This window comes from Scyliorhinus torazame, chromosome 7 (assembly GCF_047496885.1).
Source record: "Scyliorhinus torazame isolate Kashiwa2021f chromosome 7, sScyTor2.1, whole genome shotgun sequence".
Lineage (NCBI taxonomy): Eukaryota > Metazoa > Chordata > Chondrichthyes > Carcharhiniformes > Scyliorhinidae > Scyliorhinus > Scyliorhinus torazame.
The window spans coordinates 226,209,841-226,231,946 of record NC_092713.1 but is presented as its reverse complement, the minus strand read 5'-3'; the positions used below and the strand labels follow the sequence as shown (position 1 = coordinate 226,231,946).

Genomic DNA, 22,106 nt, shown 5'->3' with positions numbered 1-22,106 from the left:
TGGAGACACAAGTTGAAATCTCATGACAGCAGCTGAGAAATTTAACTTCAGTCAAAACAAAACTAGCATAAAAAGATTAGTGTCAGTAATGGTGACCATGAAACATTTCTCATCAACGGTCCTTTGGTTACGAAATCTGACATTCTTACCTGGTCTGCCTATGTGTTACTCCGGACCAACAGCCACGTGGTTGATTTTTAACTGCCCTCTGAAATAGTTCATCAAGCACCTCAGCCTACCAAATGGTTACACAAAACTTTGATGGGACCTCTCGCACCAAACTACATACAAAACAGTGCAAAGCCACACCACCAAGCTCAGTCAATCTGCCACCCAGAAGTGAGATTTTCCTTCTGTAAACAATACTGGCTCGTGCGATTGACACATTACCCTGCTCCAGATTTTAAAGTGACTCTCTTCACAAATATTGCTATTGAAACATAGAAAATAGGAGCAGGGTCCATTCGATCCTTTTGAGGCTGCTCCACCATTCATTATGACCATGGCTGATCATTCAATTAGTAGCCTAATCCCACTTTCCCCTGTTTGATCCCCTTCACATCCAGTGCTACATCTAACTGCTTCTTGAAAACATGCAATGTTTTGGCCTCAACTACGTCTTGTGGTAACAAATTCCACAGGCACCTCATCTCCGTCTTAAATGGTTTACCCCGTATCCTCAGACTGTGACCCCTGGTTCTGGACTCGCCCACCTTCGGGAACATCCTTTCTCCATCTACCCTGTCTAGTCCTGTTAGAATTTTATAGGTTTCTATGAGATCCCCCTCATTCTTCTGAACTCCAGCAAATACAATCCTAACCAATTCAATCTCTCCTCGTACGTCAGTCCTGCCATGCCAGGAAGAGCATCCTTCCTCAGATAAGGAGACCAAAACTGCACACAATATTCCAGGTGTGACCTCACCAAGGCCCTGTATAATTGCTGCAAGACATCCCTGCTCCTGTAGTCGGAATCCTCTCATTATGAATGCCAATGTACCATTTGCTTTCTCTAACGCCTGCTGTACCTGCATGCTTACCTTCAGGTGACTGGTGTTCGAGGACACGCAGGTGTTGTTGCATATTCCCCACTCCTAATTTATGGCCATTCAAGTAATAGTCTGCCTTCTCGTTTTTGCTGCCAAAGTGGGTAACCTCGCCTTTCTTCAAATTATGCTGCATCTGCCATTCATCTGCCTACTCACAATTTGTCCAAATCGCACTGAAGGATCTCTGCATCCTACTCTCAGCTCATCGTCCCACACAATTCGGTGTCATCTGCAAATTTGGAGATATTACATTTTGTTCCCTCATCAAAATTATTAATACATATATTGTGGGAGGTGCTGGGACGGTTCAGGTAGGGGTTTGTGGATTGGGTTCGGCTGCTATATAAGGCATTGGTTGCAAGCATGCGGACGAACCGAGTGAGTTGGGAGTACGTTTGGTTGCATAGGGGGACAAGGGAGGCCCGCACTCCCTGTTGTTTTCGCTGTGAGCAACGGTGCTTAGGGCATCAAGGGATTGGAGAGGATTAAGCGGGATTACCCAGGAACAGTGATGGTGATGTCTGGGACATTGAGAGACAGCCTGTGAGACAGCTCTCCCAATTTTGTCACGTGTTAGTAAGGAGGACTTGCCGGAGTTTTTCGTAGTCAATTCCCGTTCCTAGGTTGAAGCTGGTTGGTTTGTCTGGTTTTTTTGTAGCCGTGGAATACAACTGAGTGGCTTGCTGGGCCATTTCAGACGGCATTTAAGAGTCAACCATATTGTTGTGGAGGCCACATGTAGGCCAGGCCAGGTAAGGATGGCAAGTGTTTTTAGGATTGTTTTTACAGCAATCTATAATGGTTTCCAGATGTTACATTGAGTTTAAATTCCACCATCTGTCGTGGGGGGATTGAAACCCGGGTCTCCAGAAGATTACCCTATGTGTCTGAATTACAAGTCCAGCAACAATGCCATTGCGCCACCATCTCCCGTTGTTGTCTGACGAGAGGCTGAGTAAATTGGGCCTATATTCTCTGGAGTTTCAAAGAATGAGAATCAACCTTATTGAAACATACAAGATTTTGAAGGAGCTTGACAGGATAGCCAACAGAGGAATCTAGAATGGGGAGGGGGAAGGTGGGGGGGGGGGGGGGGGGGCCTATGAGGAAAGGCTATGATTTTACAGGATAGAGATGAGGAGGCATTTCTTCATTCAAAAAGTTGTGAATATCTACAGTAATGGACCATATGGCCCATCAAATCTGCAGTGTCATTAATTTCAATCATGGCTGATTTTTGGCTTCAATTCCATTTTCATGCCTGCTCCCCATACCCCTTTATTCATGGAGGGACCAAAATCTGTCTCTCTCATCCAAAGGTAGTCAATATTGAAGCATCCATTTGTATGCTTTTCCTGCAGACCTTCTTACTGCCTCTCCGTGGGATGTATTTTGTACCATATTAGATAATTAACCGATTGCCTAAGACAGGAGTTCCCAAACTGTGGGTCACGATTTCCTCCTCCTCCTGAGACAGCAGTGCTGAATGCGAAACGGATACACTGGCACAGCAATCATTGGATCAGCTCAGGGTCCCCTGACACAGGCATGCAACATTTTTTTCCTGTCGTGGTTTGGAGGGTATACCCGAAGGAAATGAGCCCAGGCTCCAGCATTGCCTCCATCAGAGCCTGAAAACAAAACAAAAAAAAACATTGCTCCCGACTCACAACAGCCCCATCAGCTATCTCAAACTTACTGCTCCCTCCTGTCCCTCTTCTCATGTGGCCCAATCAAAATTTTTCAATATCACTATTGGCCCTTACTATTTTTCGAGTGAATACCACGATTTAAGGGGAGGTTAGTCTAGCATGAGGCAGAATGAAATAGAAGAGCATGTTGATAGAGTTAAATAAAGAAAGACAGGAGGAGGCTTGAATGGAGAGTGAACCCTGCTTATGGACTGGTTAAACACTGGCTTGGATTTGTGCAGTATATCCTATGGAATCTAACGTAGTTAATGTAAATCGGTGGGATTTAAATGAGTGACATGTAAAACAGGTTGATGAGGAGGATTGATAAGGAGGATCGAGTTTCAAGTGAATTACTGAACTTCTGACGTATGTGATTATAGAGGGAGAGGAAAATAATCACTCTGGGGCTGATTAGGAGACAAACCAATCAACAATGATGACTCTGTCCTATTAGTACCCAGTTGGCATGCGTTTTATGTAGCCAATCAAGGTTCCTGTTAATCAGTTTGTATTTTAACCGTAAAAGGATGAGAATGGGCAAAGTCTGAAGAATAATCTGAAACTGAACTTAAAATGGGAAATTACAGATAAATAGTAGTGTTGCATCACTGATTGTTAAGCTATTTTACAGAACTCTTATCTTCCAGTGGTTTCACAGTGGCACATAAGGAGACTTTGTCCCATGGTCCAAAAAGTACACCTTTTCAGAAATATGTCACCAAAGAATTGCGCAAATCAAAGATGAACAATTACCCTATTACATATTTAATCCAGGAAATCAGATGTACACTACATATGCACATTTTGTTTGTTAAAGTGAAATACAAACATGGTCCAGAGGTTTTACAGATCAATACAATAAACATATTTCCAATCAATGTAAATACAATAATAAAAAATGTGGTAAATACTATAGAGTACAAATTGCATGTATTGCAGGGTTTCCTAAATTGTGGGTTGCGACTGTTAGTGGGGGATCACGAGAAGGAATTTTAGGGTTCCAAGCTCCACGACAGCAGTAGAGCTTGAGTAGAGTTGTGACAGCAATGAGACCCTTTTATTTCAGTTGATGAATTTGACTTAATCATCTGTTCTCGGAGGCAGAATTACTGCTACAAACACAACCTCTGATAAAGATGGGTCGTCACTTTTTACAGGGCAGGGTAGCAACACCACTTTCACTCTGGGGTCACACAAAGTTAGAGGCATTAAAATGGGGCCACATCAGGAAAATGTCTGGACACCATTGGTTCATTGGAAAACTCTAGCTTTTCATTCACTTCAATTGGAACTAAATCGTGATTTAAACAATATCAAAGAACAAAGAAATGTACAGCACAGGAACAGGCCCTTCGGCCCTCCAAGCCCGTGCCGACCATGCTGCCCGACTAAACTACAATCTTCTACACTTCCTGGGTCCGTATCCTTCTATTCCCATCCTATTCATATATTTGTCAAGATGCCCCTTAAATGTCCCTATCGTCCCTGCTTCCACTACCTCCTCCGGTAGCGAGTTCCAGGCACCCACTACCCTCTGCGTAAAAAATTTGCCTCGTACATCTACTCTAAACCTTGCCCCTCTCACCTTAAACCTATGCCCCCTAGTAATTGACCCCTCTACCCTGGGGAAAAGCCTCTGACTATCCACTCTGTCTATGCCCCTCATAATTTTATATACCTCTATCAGGTCTCCCCTCAACCTCCTTCGTTCCAGTGAGAACAAACCGAGTTTATTCAATCGCTCCTCATAGCTAATGCCCTCCATACCAGGCAACATTCTGGTAAATCTCTTCTGCACCCTCTCTAATGCCTCCACATCCTTCTGGTAGTGTGGCGACCAGAATTGAACACTATACTCCAAGTGTGGCCTAACTAAGGTTCTATACAGCTGCAACATGACTTGCCAATTCTTATACTCAATGCCCCGGCCAATGAAGGCAGGCATGCCGTATGCCTTCTTGACTACCTTCTCCACCCGTGTTGCCCCTTTCAATGACCTGTGGACCTGTACTCCTAAATCTCTTTGACTTTCAATACTCTTGAGGGTTCTACCATTCACTGTATATTCCCTACCTGCATTAGACCTTCCAAAATGCATTACCTCACATTTGTCCGGATTAAACTCCATCTGCCATCTCTCCGCCCAAGTCTCCAGACAATCTAAATCCTGCTGTATCCTCCGACAGTCCTCATCGCTATCCGCAATTCCACCAACCTTTGTGTCGTCTGCAAACTTACTAATCAGACCAGTTACATTTTCCTCCAAATCATTTATATATACTACAAAGAGCAAAGGTCCCAGCACTGATCCCTGTGGAACACCACTGGTCACAGCCCTCCAATTAGAAAAGCATCCCTCCATTGCTACTCTCTGCCTTCTATGGCCTAGCCAGTTCTGTATCCACCTTGCCAGCTCACCCCTGATCCCGTGTGACTTCACCTTTTGTACTAGTCTACCATGAGGGATCTTGTCAAAGGCCTTACTGAAGTCCATATAGACAACATCTACTGCCCTACCTGCATCAATCATCTTAGTGACCTCCTCGAAAAACTCTATCAAGTTAGGCTCTCGTAATGAGGTACTGTTACAACCAAATCTCAGAACTCAATGAACTGCAACGTTAATTCTCTATTCTGGGAAATTTCATTTTATCGACAAGAGCAATTAACAACTTTTGCTATCAAATTATCACACAGGATTACATTTCAATATTTTAGATGTGTGGAAATAAGGCTTGATGTCATCAGACCACAGAAGCACAAATACTTTGCAAAATCATTCAGCTAATCAAAGTATCCGTGGAAGCCAAGATAATTTTGGCTGCAAAAATCCATTTACAAACATTCCCATTGTCGTTAGCTCATTTAGGAAATGGGAATCTGTCCAATTCCATAAATGCAACCAGTAACAACGTAAATCAGTGATCAACGTCTCAATTATATTTTAAAATGCCATGAACAAATTAACATATTATGTAACAATATAATACAATTCCCCCAATAACTGAACCGCTGACTCATATGTGTAGCTCTGACACAGAGAGAAAAGAGCTAATGTTTCGAGTATGGATGATTCCTCTCGTCAGAGCTGCAAAACGTTCTGGTTCCGGAACACTTGTTTCCGTTTTGTTTCAGCTTCCAGTACCCGCAGTAATTTGCTTTTAATTAAATAAGTATATTCTACTGAACTGCCATCTAACCGTATAAGGGAAGATATGTGCACACAGTCAACCCTTGTTGTCATCCGGAATAAGGTGGGTGAACTTGCGGCATGGGTTGGTACATGGGACTTTGATGTTGTGGCCGTTTCGAACACATGGATAGAGCAGGGACAGGAATGGTTGTTGCAGGTGCCGGGGTTTAGATATTTCAGTAAGCTCAGGGAAGGTGGTAAAAGAGGGGGAGGGGTGGCATTGTTAGTCAAGGACAGTATTACGGTGGCAGAAAGGCCGTTTGATGAGGACCCGTCTACTGAGGTAGTATGGGCTGAGGTTAGAAACAGGAAAGGAGAGGTCACCCTGTTAGGGGTTTTCTATATGCCTCCGAAAAGTTCCAGAGATGTAGGGGAAAGGATTGCAAAGATGCTTCTGGATAGGAGTGAAAGCAACAGGGTAGTCGTTATGGGGGACTTTAACTTTCCAAATATTGACTGGAAACGCTATAGTTCGAGTACTTTAGATGGGTCCATTTTTGTCCAATGTGTGCAGGACGGTTTCCTGACACAGTATGTAGATAGGCCAACGAGAGGCGAGGCCATTTTGGATTTGGTACTGGGTAATGAACCAGGACAGGTGTTAGATTTGGAGATAGGTGAGCACTTTGGTGATAGTGACCACAATTCGATTAAGTTTACTATGGTGATGGAAAGGGATAGGTATATACCGCAGGGCAAGAGTTATATCTGGGGGAAAGGCAATTATGATGCGATGAGGCAAGACTTAGGATGCATCAGATGGAGAGGAAAACTGCAGGGGATGGGCACAATGGAAATGTGGAGCTTGTTCAAGGAACAGCTACTGCGTGTCCTTGATAAGTATGTACCTGTCAGGCAGGGATGAAGTGGTCGAGCAAGAGAACTAAAGCAGTCGAAACACTTGTCAAGAGGAAGAAGGAGGCTCATGTAAAGATGAGACATGAAGGTTCAGTTAGAGCGCTCGAGAGTTACAAGTTAGCGAGGAAGGACCTAAAGAGAAAGCTAAGAAGAGCCAGGAGGGGACATGAGAAGTCTTTGGCAGGTAGGATCAAGGATAACCCTAAAGCTTTCTACAGATATGTCAGGAATAAAAGAATGATGAGGGTAAGGGTAGGGCCAGTCAAGGACAGTAGCGGGAAGTTGTGCGTGGCGTCCGAGGAGATAGGAGAGGTGCTAAATGAATATTTTTCGTCAGTATTCACACAGGAAAAAGGCAATGTTGTCGAGGAGAATACTGAGATTCAAGCTACGAGACTAGAAGGGCTTGAGGTTCATAAGGAGGAGGTGTTAGCAATTCTGGAAAGTGTGAAAATAGACAAGTCCCCTGGGCCGGATGGAATTTATCCTAGGATTCTCTGGGAAGCTAGGGAGGAGTTTGCTGAGCCTTTGGCTTTGATCTTTAAGTCATCTTTGTCTACAGGAATAGTGCCAGAAGACTGGACGATAGCAAATGTTGTCTCCTTGTTCAAGAAGGGAAGTAGAGACAACCCCGGTAACTTTAGGCCAGTGAGCCTTACTTCTGTTGTCAGCAAAATCTTGGAAAGGTTTGTAAGAGATAGGATGTATAATCATCTGGAAAGGAATAATTTGATTAGAGATAGTCAACACGGTTTTGTGAAGGTAGGTCGCGCCTCACAAACCTTATTGAGTTCTTTGAGAAGGTGACCAAATAGGTGGATGAGGGTAAAGCAGTTGATGTGGTGTATATTGATTTCAGTAAAGCGTTTGATAAGGTTCCCCACGGTAGGCTACTGCAGAAAATACGGAGGCATGGGATTCAGGGTGATTAGCAGTTTGGATCAGAAATTGGCTAGCTGGAAGAAGACAAAGGGTGGTGGTTGATGGGAAATGTTCAGACTGGAGTCCAGTTACTAGTGGTGTACCACAAGGATCTGTTTTGGGGCCACTGCTGTTTGTCATTTTTATAAATGACCTGGAGGAGGGCGTAGAAGGATGGGTGAGTAAATTTGCAGATGACACTAAAGTCGGTGGAGTTGTGGACAGTGCGGAAGGATGTTACAAGTTACAGTGGGACATAGATAAGCTGCAGCGCTGGGCTGAGAGGTGGCAAATGGAGTTTAATGCAGAAAAGTGTGAGGTGATTCATTTTGGAAGGAATAACAGGAAGACAGAGTACTGGGCTAATGGTAAGATTCTTGGCAGTGTGGATGTGAGAGAGATCTTGGTGTCCATGTACATAGATCCCTGAAAGTTGCCACCCAGATTGAGAGGGTTGTTAAGAAGGCGTATGGTGTGTTAGCTTTTATTGGTAGAGGGATTGAGTTTCAGAGCCATGAGGTCATGTTGCAGCTGTACAAAACTCTGGTGCGGCCGCATTTGGAGTATTGCGTGCAATTCTGGTCGCCGCATTATAGGAAGGATGTGGAAGCATTGGAAAGGATGCAGAGGAGACTTACCAGAATGTTGCATGGTATGGAGGGAAGATCTTATGAGGAAAGGCTGAGGGACTTGAGGCTGTTTTCGTTAGAGAGAAGAAGGTTAAGAGGTGACTTAATTGAGGCATACAAGATGATCAGAGGATTGGATATGGTGGACAGTGAGAGCCTTTTTCCTCGGATGGTGATGTCTAGCATGAGGGGACATAGCTTTAAATTGAGGGGAGATAGATATAGGACAGATGTCAGAGGCAGGTTCTTTACTCAGAGAGTAGTAAGGGCGTGGAATGCCCTGCCTGCAACAGTAGTGGACTCACCAACACGAAGGGCATTCAAATGGTCATTGGATAGACATATGGATGATAAGGGAATAGTGTAGATGGGCTTTAGAGTGGTTTCACAGGTCGGCGCAACATCGAGGGCCAAAGGGCCTGTACTGCGCTGTAATGGTCTATGTTCTGTGTCATGCTTTCTGCAGTACACAAGATTTGACTTTCAACAAGATGTCTGAAACTGAATGCTTTATACACTACCCATTTAATGTGACATTGTGAAGCTGGGGAGAGGAAATCGATGACACAGCCAATTAGAAATGTTCATCGAGTTCTCATCCATATTTGAATTTGCTTCTTAATTTTGAAAGTAACAAAGTGCATTATCACCCAACAGAAATTGGAATAGATATACTGCAGTTCCTAAACAAGACATGTTTGGAGAATTACCCCCTTCTCTTCTGTCCCAGTGATACTAGAAATGTGAAGATCCCCTTCATCGCCTTGTCATCTGCATGCACCCAATGGCACTTGTATTTCTTTCTAAATTGATACGAATGGCTATCACCCGCTCCCTGGTGTGTTGTTACCTCCATGGTCCTGGTTTGTCCTAAACCAGCGTGCAACCCATGATCCCCCAGCAAAATCCTAAACTTGTCCTCAACAAGTCATTTAACTACTGAATCTGACCTCATTGCAGAATCAGGTGGCCTCGCAGGGTCCGCCTTTCTCCATTCTGATCAAGCTTACATACAACAGGAACAGTGACGGGAAACTAGCATTCCGGCCGAAGGCACTATTTTCAGCACCTGCCCAATTCAGTTCCTGCCCGTAGTAAGGAAACAGGATCTTTATGTCTTCCACAGCGTTGTTTAGAGGTGTAAAACTTAAAAAGAACAAAATGTAAAAGTTAATAATAATAATCTTTATTAATGTCACAAGTAGGCTTACATTAACACTGCAATGAAGGCGGCATGGTGGCACAGTGGTTAGCATTGCTGCCTCACAGCACTGAGGGCCCGGGTTCGATCCCAGCCCTGGGTCAATATCTGTGTGGAGTTTGCACATTCTCCCTGTGTCTGCGTGGGTTTCACCCCCACAACCCAGGTTAGGTGGATTGGCCATGCTAAATTGCCCCTTAATTGGAAAAAAAAAAAATTTGAGTACTGTAAATTAAAAAAAAAACACTGCAATTAAGTTACTGTGAAAATCCCGTAGTCGTCACACTACGATGCCTGTTCGGGTACACCAAGGGAGAATTCAGAATATCCAATTCACCTAACAAGCACATCTTTCGGGACTTGTGGAGAAAACCAGAGCACCCGGAGGAAACCCACACAGACACAGTGAGAACGTACAGACTCCACACAGACAGTGACCCAAGCCGGGAATCGAACCCTGGTCCCTAGCGCTGTGAAGCAATAGTGCTAACCACTGTGATACAGTTACACAAAGTGTTTAATAAGAAATTTCACATTAAAAAGAAGCACAATTTGAAATAACTCAACCTATCTCGCAGCAGAAATTTAATGAAAAATGATTTATAAACATATGGGCATTCTGCCAACCAAATCACAATTGACAAAACATCACTGCACTATGCTTATCCATGGCAGATTGTATTATGTCAGCAGCTTTCACGACATAATAGCTGCATGACAATTGAAGCAAGCATACGGAAGAGTAATTTGGCCTCGTTAAAATTGTCAGGTTGCACAAATAATTTAATCAATAGTTCTGAAGTTGTGCGACTTTCCTTCAGGAATTTGAAAGAATATATTTAATGATTCCACAGCTATCTGCGCAGCTCTTATATTTAAAGAAGTGTACATATCAATTAAATAAACAGTAGCTTCCTATTGAGTGCTTAATGGGTTTTTAGAATTGCAAGGAATTTCTGACATTATAGCCATATCATTATGTATTTAAAAAAGGCCACTACTTGTAAAACAACTTAATGATAATTTGTGAAAAAAGAGCAAATCTGAAGAATCAGAAATGTAAAGCTGCGTTTAAAATAATTAAATAGACTTGGAAAGGTCAACACACTTCATTCATTGAGGAAAAGCATCAGAAGGAAACGTTGACAAATATTTAGTTTTCAGCAGCTATGTGGTAAATCAAAAGACTAATATCTAACTCTGCAGTTCTGACTTAATTAGATTTTCCTGAGTTAATAAACAATAATATATTATAAATCATTGCCAGGAGTAATAGTCACTGAATTTGTTCAGCAGCCATGGTGGAGTGGTGGCTCTGTAAATTTACATATTGTACTTTACTGTATCTAACTACAGCACAGAATTGCATTTCTTCACTTCCCATTTTATCTTCAAATTATTATAAATTGTACACATTTGAGCAAAACAAAACTACTTTAGCAGTTGTGCAAAACTATTGGCACCTGCAAAAATCTGAGGAATCTTGAATTTCCCTAGATCATATCGGCAAGTGTATGTGGATTTGGATATACCTCCTTAGGCAGCACCTTCCAAATCCACAATCACTATCATCTAGAAGGACAACAGCAGCAGATACCTGGAAACCCCACAGCCTGGAAGTTCCCCTCCAAGTCACTCACCATCCTGACTTAGAAATGTATCGCTATTCCTTCACTGTCACTGGGTCAAAATCCTGGAACTTGCTCCCTAACAGCTGTACCTACACCTCAGGGACTGCAGTGGTTCAAGACAACAAATCACAATCACCTTCTGAAGGACAATAAATGCTGGTCTAACCAGTGACACCTACATCCTGTAAATGTTTATTTGAATGAAGAGAAGGGGCAGGGATACATCCTTGTGGGATACCAGAGGTAATAATGAGAGACTGGGAAGATTGCTGGAGATGCACTCGCTACAGTTAAACAAGAATGGAATAAGAGCAGTGTAGCTCTGATGAACTATGGACGAAAGATTTCAGAGGAGGATTGTGGTCATAAATCTATAGGAAGCAGGAGCAGAAGGAGGCCATTCAACCCATCAAGTCTACTCCTTAATTCAATGAGATAACTACTGATCTCATATGATAATTCTCAACTCCAATTTCCCACCTTATCCCCATAACACTTTATTCCCTTGCTGTAAATTCTATGATTCTAACTCATTAATATATATTGTTGGCAACAGCAGATTCACTTTCCATATCCAAGTCATTTTGCAGAGAATCCTAGAATCGCTACAGTGCAGAAAGAGGCCATTCGGCCCAGCAAGTCTACACCTACACTTTGAAAGACCACCCTACCTAGGCCCAATCCCACCATAAGGGGTAATTTAGCATCGCCAATCCACCTAACCTGCACATCTTTGGACTGTGGAAGGAAACCAGAGCACCTGGAGGAAATCCATGCAGACATGGGGAGAATGTACAAACTCCACGCAGACAGTCACCCGAGGTCGGAATCAAACCCGGATCTCTGGCGCTGTGAGGCAGCAGTGCTAACCACTGTACCACCTCTACATTGTAACATAATTAATATATGTTTCTAATAATTGTGGCCCAGTATTGATCACTGTAGCACTCATAGATCAAAGAATTTACAGTGCAGAATTCACAGTGCAGAAGGAGGCCATTCGGCACATCAAGTCTGCACCAGCCCTTGGAACGAGCACCCTACTTAAGCCCACACCACCACTCTATCCCTGTAACCCAGTAACCCCATCTAACTTTTTTGGACACCAAGGGACAATTTAGCATGGCCAATCCACCCAACCTGCACTTCTTTGGACTATGGGAGGAAACTGGAGCACACAGAGGAAACCCACACAAACACAGGGAGAAAGTGCAAACTCCACAGAGTCACCCGAGGCCAGAATTGAACCGGAGTCCCTGGAGCGGTGAGGCAGCAATGCTAACCACTGAGCCACCGTGCTGGAATTGAAGCTGGGTCCCTGGAGCTGTGAGGCAGCTGTGCTAACCACTGTGCCACCACTCCACTAGTTATTGGTTGCCATCCTGAAAATTTGCCTCTTATCCCAACTCCTTCTATTAGTTAGTCAATCCTCTATCCCTGCTAATATACTAGCGCCAACATCATGGGCTCTCATCTTAAGTAGCTTTTTATGCAGTACCTTTTGGAAATCCCAAGTGTATTACATCTATCCTGCTCGTTACCACTTCAAAGATAAATAAATTTATCCGGTATAATTTCTCCTTCATGAAGCCATGCTCACTCTGCTTAATTATATTGTGTACTTGTAAATGCTCTGCTATGAGATCCTTTGTAACGGACTTCCACATTTTCCCAATGACAGATGTTAAGCTAACTGGCCTATAGTTACCGGCTTTTTTGTCTCCCTCCCTTTTTGAATAAGGGTGTTACATTGGCAATTTTCCAATCCTCTAAGACCTTTCCAGAACTTTTTTCTTTTTTAAATGTTTTTATTGAGGTTTTTGTAATTTATACAGAACAAGGATAAGCATGGACATACATTTGAAGACAAAAGAGAAAATAAAGAGAAATATATACATATTGGTCAGCTTCTGTCATTTACACCAGTCATCTTATATTATTTACAATGGTTGCAGCTTCCTCTTTTTCGTTTTCCAGTAGGCGTTTGTCTCTGGCTGGTTCCCCTGCCCCCCTTTCCTTCCTGATCCCCCCTCCCCTTCGACCATCTGGCATAATGGGTTTCCTGCTCCCCCCACCTTCTTCATGCCTTCTTCCCTCGTGCCCTGCACCAGCTGTGTTGGTGTGATATTGTATATCTTGATTTTTGCTGGGCATGCCTCTTTGTTTCCCATCCCTCCCCCCGCTTCCCTCCGCCTTCTTGTTGTATCGTGACTCCCCTCTCTTTTTCTTTGGCTTATTGGCTACAAACAGGTCTTGGAACAACCAGATCAATGGCTTTCGTTTTGTGGAAGCCCTCTTCAGACCCCTGGATGGCGAATTAAATTTTCTCCATTTGGAGAAATTCCGATAGATCGGACAGCCAGTCTGCAGCTTTGGGTGATGCTGCTGACTGCCAGCCGAGCAGGATTTTCCGGCAGCCGATGAGGGAGGCAAAGGCAAGGGCATCGGCCCTCCTCCCCATACAGAGATCTGGGTATTCTGAAGTCCCGAAGACGGCCACTTATAGGCAAGGCTCCACCCTCATCCCCACAACCTGGGACATTGCCGCGAAGAAAGCTGTCCAAAACCCAACAAGTCTGGGGCAAGACCAGAACATGTTGGCGTGGTTGGCCGGGCCTCCTTGCACTATTCTCATATGTCCTCCACCTCCGGGAGGGACCTTCTCATTTGCGTTCTAGTTAAGGTTAAGTGGGCTCTGTGTACCACTTTTAGCTGCATTAGGCTCAGCCTTGCATATGTGAAGGTGGAATTGAACCTGTGCAGTGTTTCACCCCAGAGTCTCCACCCTATTTCAAACCCCAAGTTCTCCTCCCACGTTTCTCTCATCTTGTCCAGTTGTGTCTTAGTCCTGCTTCGTAGTCGTCCATACATGTCGCCGCAATTCCCCTTCCCTAGGATGTCCGCGTCCAGTAGGTCCTCTAACAGTAATTGTTGTGGTGATCGTGAGAATGTCCTCATTTCCCTGCGTAAGAAGTTTTTGACCTGCATGCATCGTAGTTCATTCCTTTCATCTCCTCCTGCCCGTCAGCTGGCACATCTCTGTCAGATCCTCAAACGTTATCAGTCTGTTGTCAGCAGAGAACTCCCTAACGTTCAGCCCCCCCCCACTCCCCCCACCCTGTCTCCACCTTTTGAAGGTGTGGTCCATTGTCGCAGGTGTAAAACTGGTTGGTGCAGATGTCGGACATTTCGGTTAACTCAAAATGCTGTCGCAGTTGGTTCCATGACCGGAGTGTTGCTACTACAACTGGGCTCATTGAGTACTTATTTGGTGGGGATGGAAGTACCACGGTGGCTAGGGCCAGGAAAGAGGGTCCCTTTGCAGTAACTCTCCTCCAGAAGTACCCACTCGGCTTCTGGCTCTTTTACCCACACTTTTACCCTCTCCGCGGTTGCCAACCAGTGGTAATATTGCAGGTTTGGGAGGGCTCAGCCTCCCATGGTTCTCGTTCTCTGCAGTACTCTTTTTGGGATCCTTGCATTCCTCCCCCCCCCCCCCCCAACCACACACACACACGCATACATACATACATAAACGCCACGATCAATTTTTCCAGTGAGTTGAAAAAGGCCTGGGCATGTAGGTCGGGATGGATCTGAACAGGAAGAGGAACCTGGGCAGTACATTCATCTTGATCATTTGCACTCTTCCTGCCAGGGAGAGTGGGAGTCTGTTCCATCTCTGCGGGTCCTTTTTTACTTCCTCCATCAGGCTGGTCAGGTTCCATTGTGGATCCCTGTCCAGTCTGGAACAATTTGGATCCCCACATAGCGGAATTTGTGTCAGTCCGTTTAAATGGCATTCCCTCCAGCTCAGCCCCTTCCCCTTGCAGGTGCACCAGGAAGATTGCAGGTGCACCAGGAAAATCTCCCTTTTGCTCAGATTAAGTTTTAGCCCAAGAAGGCTCCAAACTCTTTCAAGAGCACCATGATTCCTTCCATGCTGCTTTGTGGGTCTGAGATGTAGAGGAGCAGGTCATCCGCATAGAGAAGACACTGTGCTCTCTGCCTCCTCTCCGGATCGCTAGGGCGAACATCAGCGGGGACAACGGGCATCCCCGTATTGTGCTTCTCTGCAGCTGGAAGTACTTAGAGCTGGTGGTATTTGTCCGTACACTTGCTGTGAGAGCGTCGTACAGGAGTTTCAACCAAGCAGTGAAACCTGCTTCAAGCCCGAACCGCTCGAGTATCTCAATGAAGTATTTCCATTCGACTCTGTTGAAGGCCTTTTCTGCGTCCAGGGAGACGATCACCTCAGGCATTCTCTCTCCGGGTGGGGTCATGATCACGTTCAGCAGGCGCCTGATGTTTGATGTTAGCCGTCTACCCTTAACAGGGCTACACCTCTGGTACGCAGTCCTCCAGCCTCTCGGCCAGTACTATTGCGTCTGCATTTAGCAATGATATGAGTCTGTAGGACCCGCGTTCTGCTGGGTCTTTGTCTTTCTTGGGCACCAGCGAGATTGAGGCTTCTGTTCGCATAGGTGGCAGAATGCCCCTCGCCAGTGAATCTATGAACATCTCACACAGGAACGGGGCCAGTACCGTCGCAAGTATTTTGTAGAAGTCGGTTGGGAACCCATCAGATCCCGGCGCCTTCCCCGCCTGCATGGAGTTAATACTCTCCATGACTTCTCCCAGTTCTAGCGGTGCTTCCAGCCCCAACTCCTATCCTCCCCCATGACTGGCATGTCCAGTTCACCGAGGAACTGCTTCATCCTCAAGTCACCTGCTGTGGGTTCGGAGGTGTTTAGCCCCCAGTAGAAGGTCTTGAATGCTTTGTTAACCTTTTCTGGCTCTGCTACTAGTTTGCCTCTATTGTCCTTAATCTGGGCTATTTCTCTTGTGGCTGCCTGCTGTCTCAGCTGGTGAGCCAGCAGGAGGCTTTCCCTCATGCCTGGTGGAATTGGTGCACTGCTTCCCCCGTGGAGAGCAGGTCAATGTCCATTTGTAGCTTTTTCCTCTCTGCCAGGAGCTCTACGGTCCGGACTCGGAGTATCACCGGTCTACTTCCAGTATGGAGTCGATTAGCTGGTGCCCAGCCACCCTCTCTTCATTATCTCACAGTGCTTTGTAAGCGAGAATTTCACGCCTGATCACGGCCTTCAGCGCCTCCCAGAACGTGGAGGGTGAGACCTCCCCATTCTGGTTATTAGTGATATACTCGTCTGTGGCCTGTGATATTTTCTCGCAGAAAGCCTTACCAGCCAGGAGAGCAGTGTCCAACCTCCATGGGGGGTGGAGGGGGTGTTGGGCACAGCCCGTATCCATCCTCACATCCACAAAATGCGGAGCGTGGTCGGAGATTACTCTCCTTCTGCACTGTAAATTCTATGATATTACAATCACAGAATATTCCACTCTTACTAGCCCTGGAAGCACCGATTTCCCCACCACAAAGAAGTTGATCCTTGAATATACATTGTGTACTTGGGAGAAGAAGGAAAACTCTTTCTCCCCTGGGTGGGTGAACTGATATGGTTCCAGAGCCCCGATCTGCTCCATGAATGTGCCGAGCTCTTTCGCCATGTTGGATGTCTTTCCTGTTTTGGGATTCAACCTGTCTGTCTGTGGGTCCTGTACACAGTTGAAGTTTCTCCACGCCCCCCCCCCCCCTCGATTATTCGGTGTGTATCCATGTCAGGGATTTCCACCGTGATCTTTTTAATAAACTCCGTGTGTCCCAGTTGGGAGCTTATACGTTTAGCAGCACCACCGGTGCCCAATCTAGGACACCGCTAACCATGACGTATCGTTCCCCCTGGGTCCATAACCACCGTCCTCTTATTTAGTAGTATGGCTCCCCTCCGGCCCTCGTCCTGTAACAGGAATGAGAAGTCTGCCCCACCCAGCCCAACCTTTCCAGAATAAAGATTCTTGGAAGATTACTATCAATGCATCCACTATCTCTGTAGATACTTCCTTTAATATCCTAAGGTGCAACCGATCAGGTACACAGGCCTTCTCGGCCTTTAGCCTCATTAGTTTCCCTAGTACTTTTTCTCTAGTGACAGTTAGTGTATTTATTTTCTTCCCACCCCACCTCTCTTTATTAATTAGTATTTTTGGAGTGCTATTCATGTCTGCAACCGTGAAGACTGATGCAAATTATGTATTTAACTCCACAGCCATCTCCTGGTTCCCATTATTTCCCAGTCTCATTCTTTAAGGGACCCATGTTCACTTTGGCTTCTCTCTTCTTTCTTTTATATATTTAAAGAAGTTCTTATTATCTATTTTTATACCGTTTTCTAGTTTACCTTCATAGTTTATCTGCTCCTTCTTTAATTTTTTTGGTCACCTTTTGTTGGTTTTTTAAATTTTCCAATCCTCAGGCTTACCACGAATCTTTGCCACATTGTAGCTTTTTTCTTTCAATTTAATACTATTGTTCACTTCCTTGGTTAACCAGGGTTGATTTATCCTCTTCCTAGAATCCTTCTTACTTACTTGGATATATATTTGTTGAGCCATTAAGTATTTTCATAAATGTCTGCCACTACTGATCAAATGCATTTGCTGCTAAACTCCTTTCCCAGTCCACTCCAGCCAACCCTGCGCTGATTCCTTTGTGATTATCCTTATTTAAGATTAGCAGTTACTTCTGACCCAAATTTCTCATTCTCAAATAGAATGCTAAATTCCAACATGTTATGGTCACGATTTCCAGGGTATCTTTTACCCAGATTGCCTGGTCACTGTGCGGAGTCTGCACGTTCTCCCCGTGTCTGCATGGGTTTTCTCCAGGTGCTCTGGTTTCCTCCCATAGTCCAAAGACGTGCAGGTTAGGTGAATTGGCCATGCTAAATTGCCCTTAGTGTCCAAAAAAGGTTAGGAGGGGTTATGGGGATAGGGTGGAAGTGAGGGCTTAAGTGCGTCGGTGCAGACTCGATGGGCCGAATGGCCTCCTTCTGCACTGGATGTTCTATGTTCTCTAACACATTACTGGATCTAAAATGTCCTGATCCCTGGTTAGATCCACAACATATTGTTCCAGGAAACTGACAAATACATTCTATGAATTCTTCCTCATGGCTACCTCTGTCAATTGTATTTTCATAATCCACATGAAGATTAAAATCACCCATGATTATGTACTGCTTTTTTTAACCATTCCCTCATTATCTCCCTGATTTTTTTGTCCATCCAACAGTATAGCTACATCAGGGAGGCGGGGGTCTACAGACTCTCCCTCCAGCGTCATCTTCTCCATGTTATTTCTTACCTCCACCCATATGGATTCTACATCTTCCAGTCCAAGATCATTTCTTGCTATCATACTTAATCCATCTTGTACTAACTAGCTACCCCATCACTGTTTATGTCTTGCCTGTCCTTACAAAAGGTCACATACTCTGAAGATTTAAATTCCCAGCTTTGATCTCCTTGTAATCAGGGGCGTCATTCTCCGACCCCCCGCCGGGTCGGAGAATGGCCGTTGGCCGCCGTGAATCCCGCCCCCGCCGAAGTCTCCGGGCGGGGGCGGGAATCGGGCCGCGCCGGTTGGCGGGACCCCCCGCTGGATTCTCCGGCCCGTATGGGCCGATGTCCCGCCCAGAAATTGCCTGTCCCGCCGGCGTAAATCAAACCTGGTATTTACCGGCGGGACCAGGCGGCGTGGGTGGGCTCCGGGGTCCTGGGGGGGGGGCGCGGGGCGATCTGACCCCGGGGGGTGCCCCCACGGTGGCCTGGCCCGCGATCAGGACCCACCGATCCGCGGGCGGGCCTGTGCCGTGGGGGCACTCTTTCCCTTCCGCCTCCGCCACGGCCTCCACCATGGCGGAGGCGGAAGAGACTCTCCCCACTGCGCATGCGCGGGAAACTGACAGCGGCCGCTGACGCTCCCGCGCATGCGCCGCATTTCCGCACCAGCTGGCAGGGCAACAAACGCCATTTCCGCCAGCTGGCGGGGCGGAAATCCCTCTGGCGTCGGCCTAGCCCCTCAATGTTGGGGCTAGGCCGCCAAAGATGCGGAGCATTCCGCACCTTTGGGCCGGCGCGATGCCCGTCTAATTGGCGCCGTTTTTGGGCGGAGAATTTCGCTCCATATCTCTGTAATGGCAATAAGATCATAACCATCAACTTCAATCTTTGCCATGAATTCATTTAATTTGAGCGAAATACTACATTCATTTTAAGTAAAGAGCCATTGACTTTGCCTTTTTAATCACTTTTTCTCCCTTTGACCCTATTTGCTGCTTTTTTCTGGTTGTACATGCGACCTCTCCGTCACACTCTGGGTATCATTACCTAAATAGCTGCCTTGCAATGTTGCCATATCCTTTTGCTTTTTAATCCTATGTACCCACTCTCCAGAACTAAATCAACACCCTCCCCCCCCCTTATTAATTTAAAGTTCTCTCTACTTACCTAGTTACATGGTTTGCAAGAGCACTTTCCCAGCATGGTTCAGATGTAGACCATCACTTTCTCCAGTACTAATGCCAATGCCCCACAAAATGAAACTCACTTTTCCCACACCAATGATTGAGCTATGTATTCATCTCTCTAATTTTATGTACTCTCTGCTAATTTGCATGCGGCTAGGGTAATAATCCAGAGATTATAGCTATGAATGCTCTGTTATTTAATTTAGTGCCTAGCTCCTCAAACCTCTATGCAGAAAGAACCTTTCTCATTCTACCTATGTTATTGGTGCCTACATGGGCCACGACAACAGGATCCTCCCCCTCCCACTGCAAGTTCTTCTCCAGCCCAAAGCAGATGCCCCCAACTGTCAACTATCAAATGCTGATAAACAAGAGGAAGGACAGTGTTCCATAATGAGTGTTACAGAGCATGGATTTGTGACTATGATTAAAGATGTTTCAGTGCTGCTACAGAAGTGGAAAATAAATTGTCGAAATTCAAGCACTGTTACAGGAATGTTGGGTATGGCTTTGGGAAGGTGATATATTCAATTAGAGGAAAGGGAGGTTTAAGAATAGGATGGCAGTTTGCGCTAACGACAAGAGTTTTTGTTTTAAAAAAGGGCAGGAATTATGCCAGTGATGGCAGGACTCCCTGAGGGGAGAAATTAGTTTACAAATTTCAGCCAGCTCACAGGGAATGGGATCATGAAGGCAGGAAATGGGTTTCCTGGCAAGGTGAACGCAAACCGGCTAGTTGAGGCTAGCGCAAAAACTGGAGTAAGACATGGATTCAGGGCTAGGGCTAGTTTCTGAATATTTAATAGTTTGATAACAAATAGGGAGGTTGGTTAAAAAAAATGACATGTACGAATACTCCTGTTCACTAAAAGGATCAGAGTCCACTGAATATCTGAAAATATTTCTTTTTGCTCCTTTTTAAAATGGAATTTAGATAGCTTTATTTTGGTCTTTTTGGTGTCAGAGGTGCATAATGAATGGCTAGGTATTTGGTGTGTGCAAAATATATCATCAAGATCCCTCTAATTTGTTGATTGGAATCTTCCCATAATTCCAGGATACATTTTGGGATTATAGCACACATGTTCACACTGGTGATCAATATCAAAATGAAAGCCTATAAAGGAAATACATTTAATTGTCATACTCCAAAAAAATTACACGTCTTGGAACAAGGAAAAATGGAAAGGAAATTGACATAAAAGAAATGGAAAATATACATATTTAATAATAGGAATAAGCAAAAGGGAAAGTGAATATTTTGACAGTTAACTTTATACCAGAAATCCAAGTGTTAACAGTTACACCTTTAAGGACACTCTTAAGGATCTAATATTTGTTACAAATGAGTTTGCTTTTCTCTTTGCTCCAAAAGCAACATTGTTACCCCTCAATGTTTATCTTAAACTAGTTGCACTTTGCACAGATGACTAAACACAAGATTACAGTACCTAACTGGTGATAAAAAAGAAAATCAAGTACCTCAAGTAAATGCTTTCAAGCATTCAATTAGGTATACTAATAAAAGCCAACTGTGTTGTGAACTGATACAAAAGAATTTAATTGCGTATTTTAAAATAACAAACATTTCGGAAAATTGTCAGCAAAAATCATTAATGTATGATTCTGAGCTGTTCAATATAGACTTTTTGGTGCCTGCTCTCTAATAGGATTAAGTGAGGCCTATAAAAATGATCAGGGCAATACTTGCACAGAAACTATGAGATGGATAAAAAAAAATAGATTTTATGACTTGTGAATTACTGCCGAGTGTACTTTTGTTACTTAAGAAAAACAGCACCAAGGACCCGGGCTCGATTCCGGCCTCCCAGTATCTGGGTGGGTTTCCTCCCACTGTCCAAAGATGTGCAGACTAGGTGGATTGGCCATGCAAAAATCACTCCTAAAGTGTCCAAAGATGTGTACGGTTACGTAGGGTTGCAGGGAATTGGGCCAAATGGCCTCTTCTGCACTGCATTGATTTTACGAATCAGTCTAGTTTCATGATCCATATTTACAGTACAAGTCAGACAAGCAAGTGAACCAGTGATATCTCAAAAGTTGCAGTTTTACCAACTGGTAGATTTTCACAGGTGAAGATCGGAACAAGCCAAAGAACTGGACGTACAGCGTTAAACAGTGGCAAGGCAGGGTGCTGCCCTTAGTAATATCGTTGCACTTGAGAAACAGTATGAAATAAAACACGAGCCAATAATAATATATTTTTAAAAATCTATTTTATTACAAACATATAGCAAACAAGTTACAGCGAACAAACGTTTCGGGAAACATATTCTTCCCAACAATCAACTATACAGTCTGTACAGATATTTCCTCTTTTTCACCCCCCCCCCTCCCCCACGACGAACAGCCCCTCAAACATGGTCACAAACATCCCCCACCTTTCCTCAAATCCCCCTGAAGAGCCCCTTAACTCATACTTTATCTTCTCTAATCGCAGGAAGTTGTGCAGGTCACCCACCCAAGCCGCTACACCTGGTGGCGATGCCGACTGCCACTCCAGCAACATTCTCCGCCGT

General features: G+C 44.7%; 1 protein-coding gene across 3 annotated transcripts in view; it reads right to left on the bottom strand.

The window, feature by feature from the left end:
* Nucleotides 1–22,106, bottom strand: part of LOC140426867 (sideroflexin-1) — a 116,860-nt gene that overhangs the window by 54,371 nt on the left and 40,383 nt on the right. The window contains exon 1 of one of the 3 annotated variants that reach the window (XM_072512107.1): nucleotides 9,295–9,448. The exons of 1 other annotated variant lie outside the window; for it this stretch is intronic. In XM_072512107.1, the coding sequence (XP_072368208.1) occupies nucleotides 9,295–9,299 (5 nt within the window). In that variant the 5' untranslated portion in view covers nucleotides 9,300–9,448. Of the gene's footprint in view, nucleotides 1–9,294; nucleotides 9,449–22,106 lie in introns of those variants that run through there. One more of the 3 variants, XM_072512109.1, reaches the window with a different exon arrangement.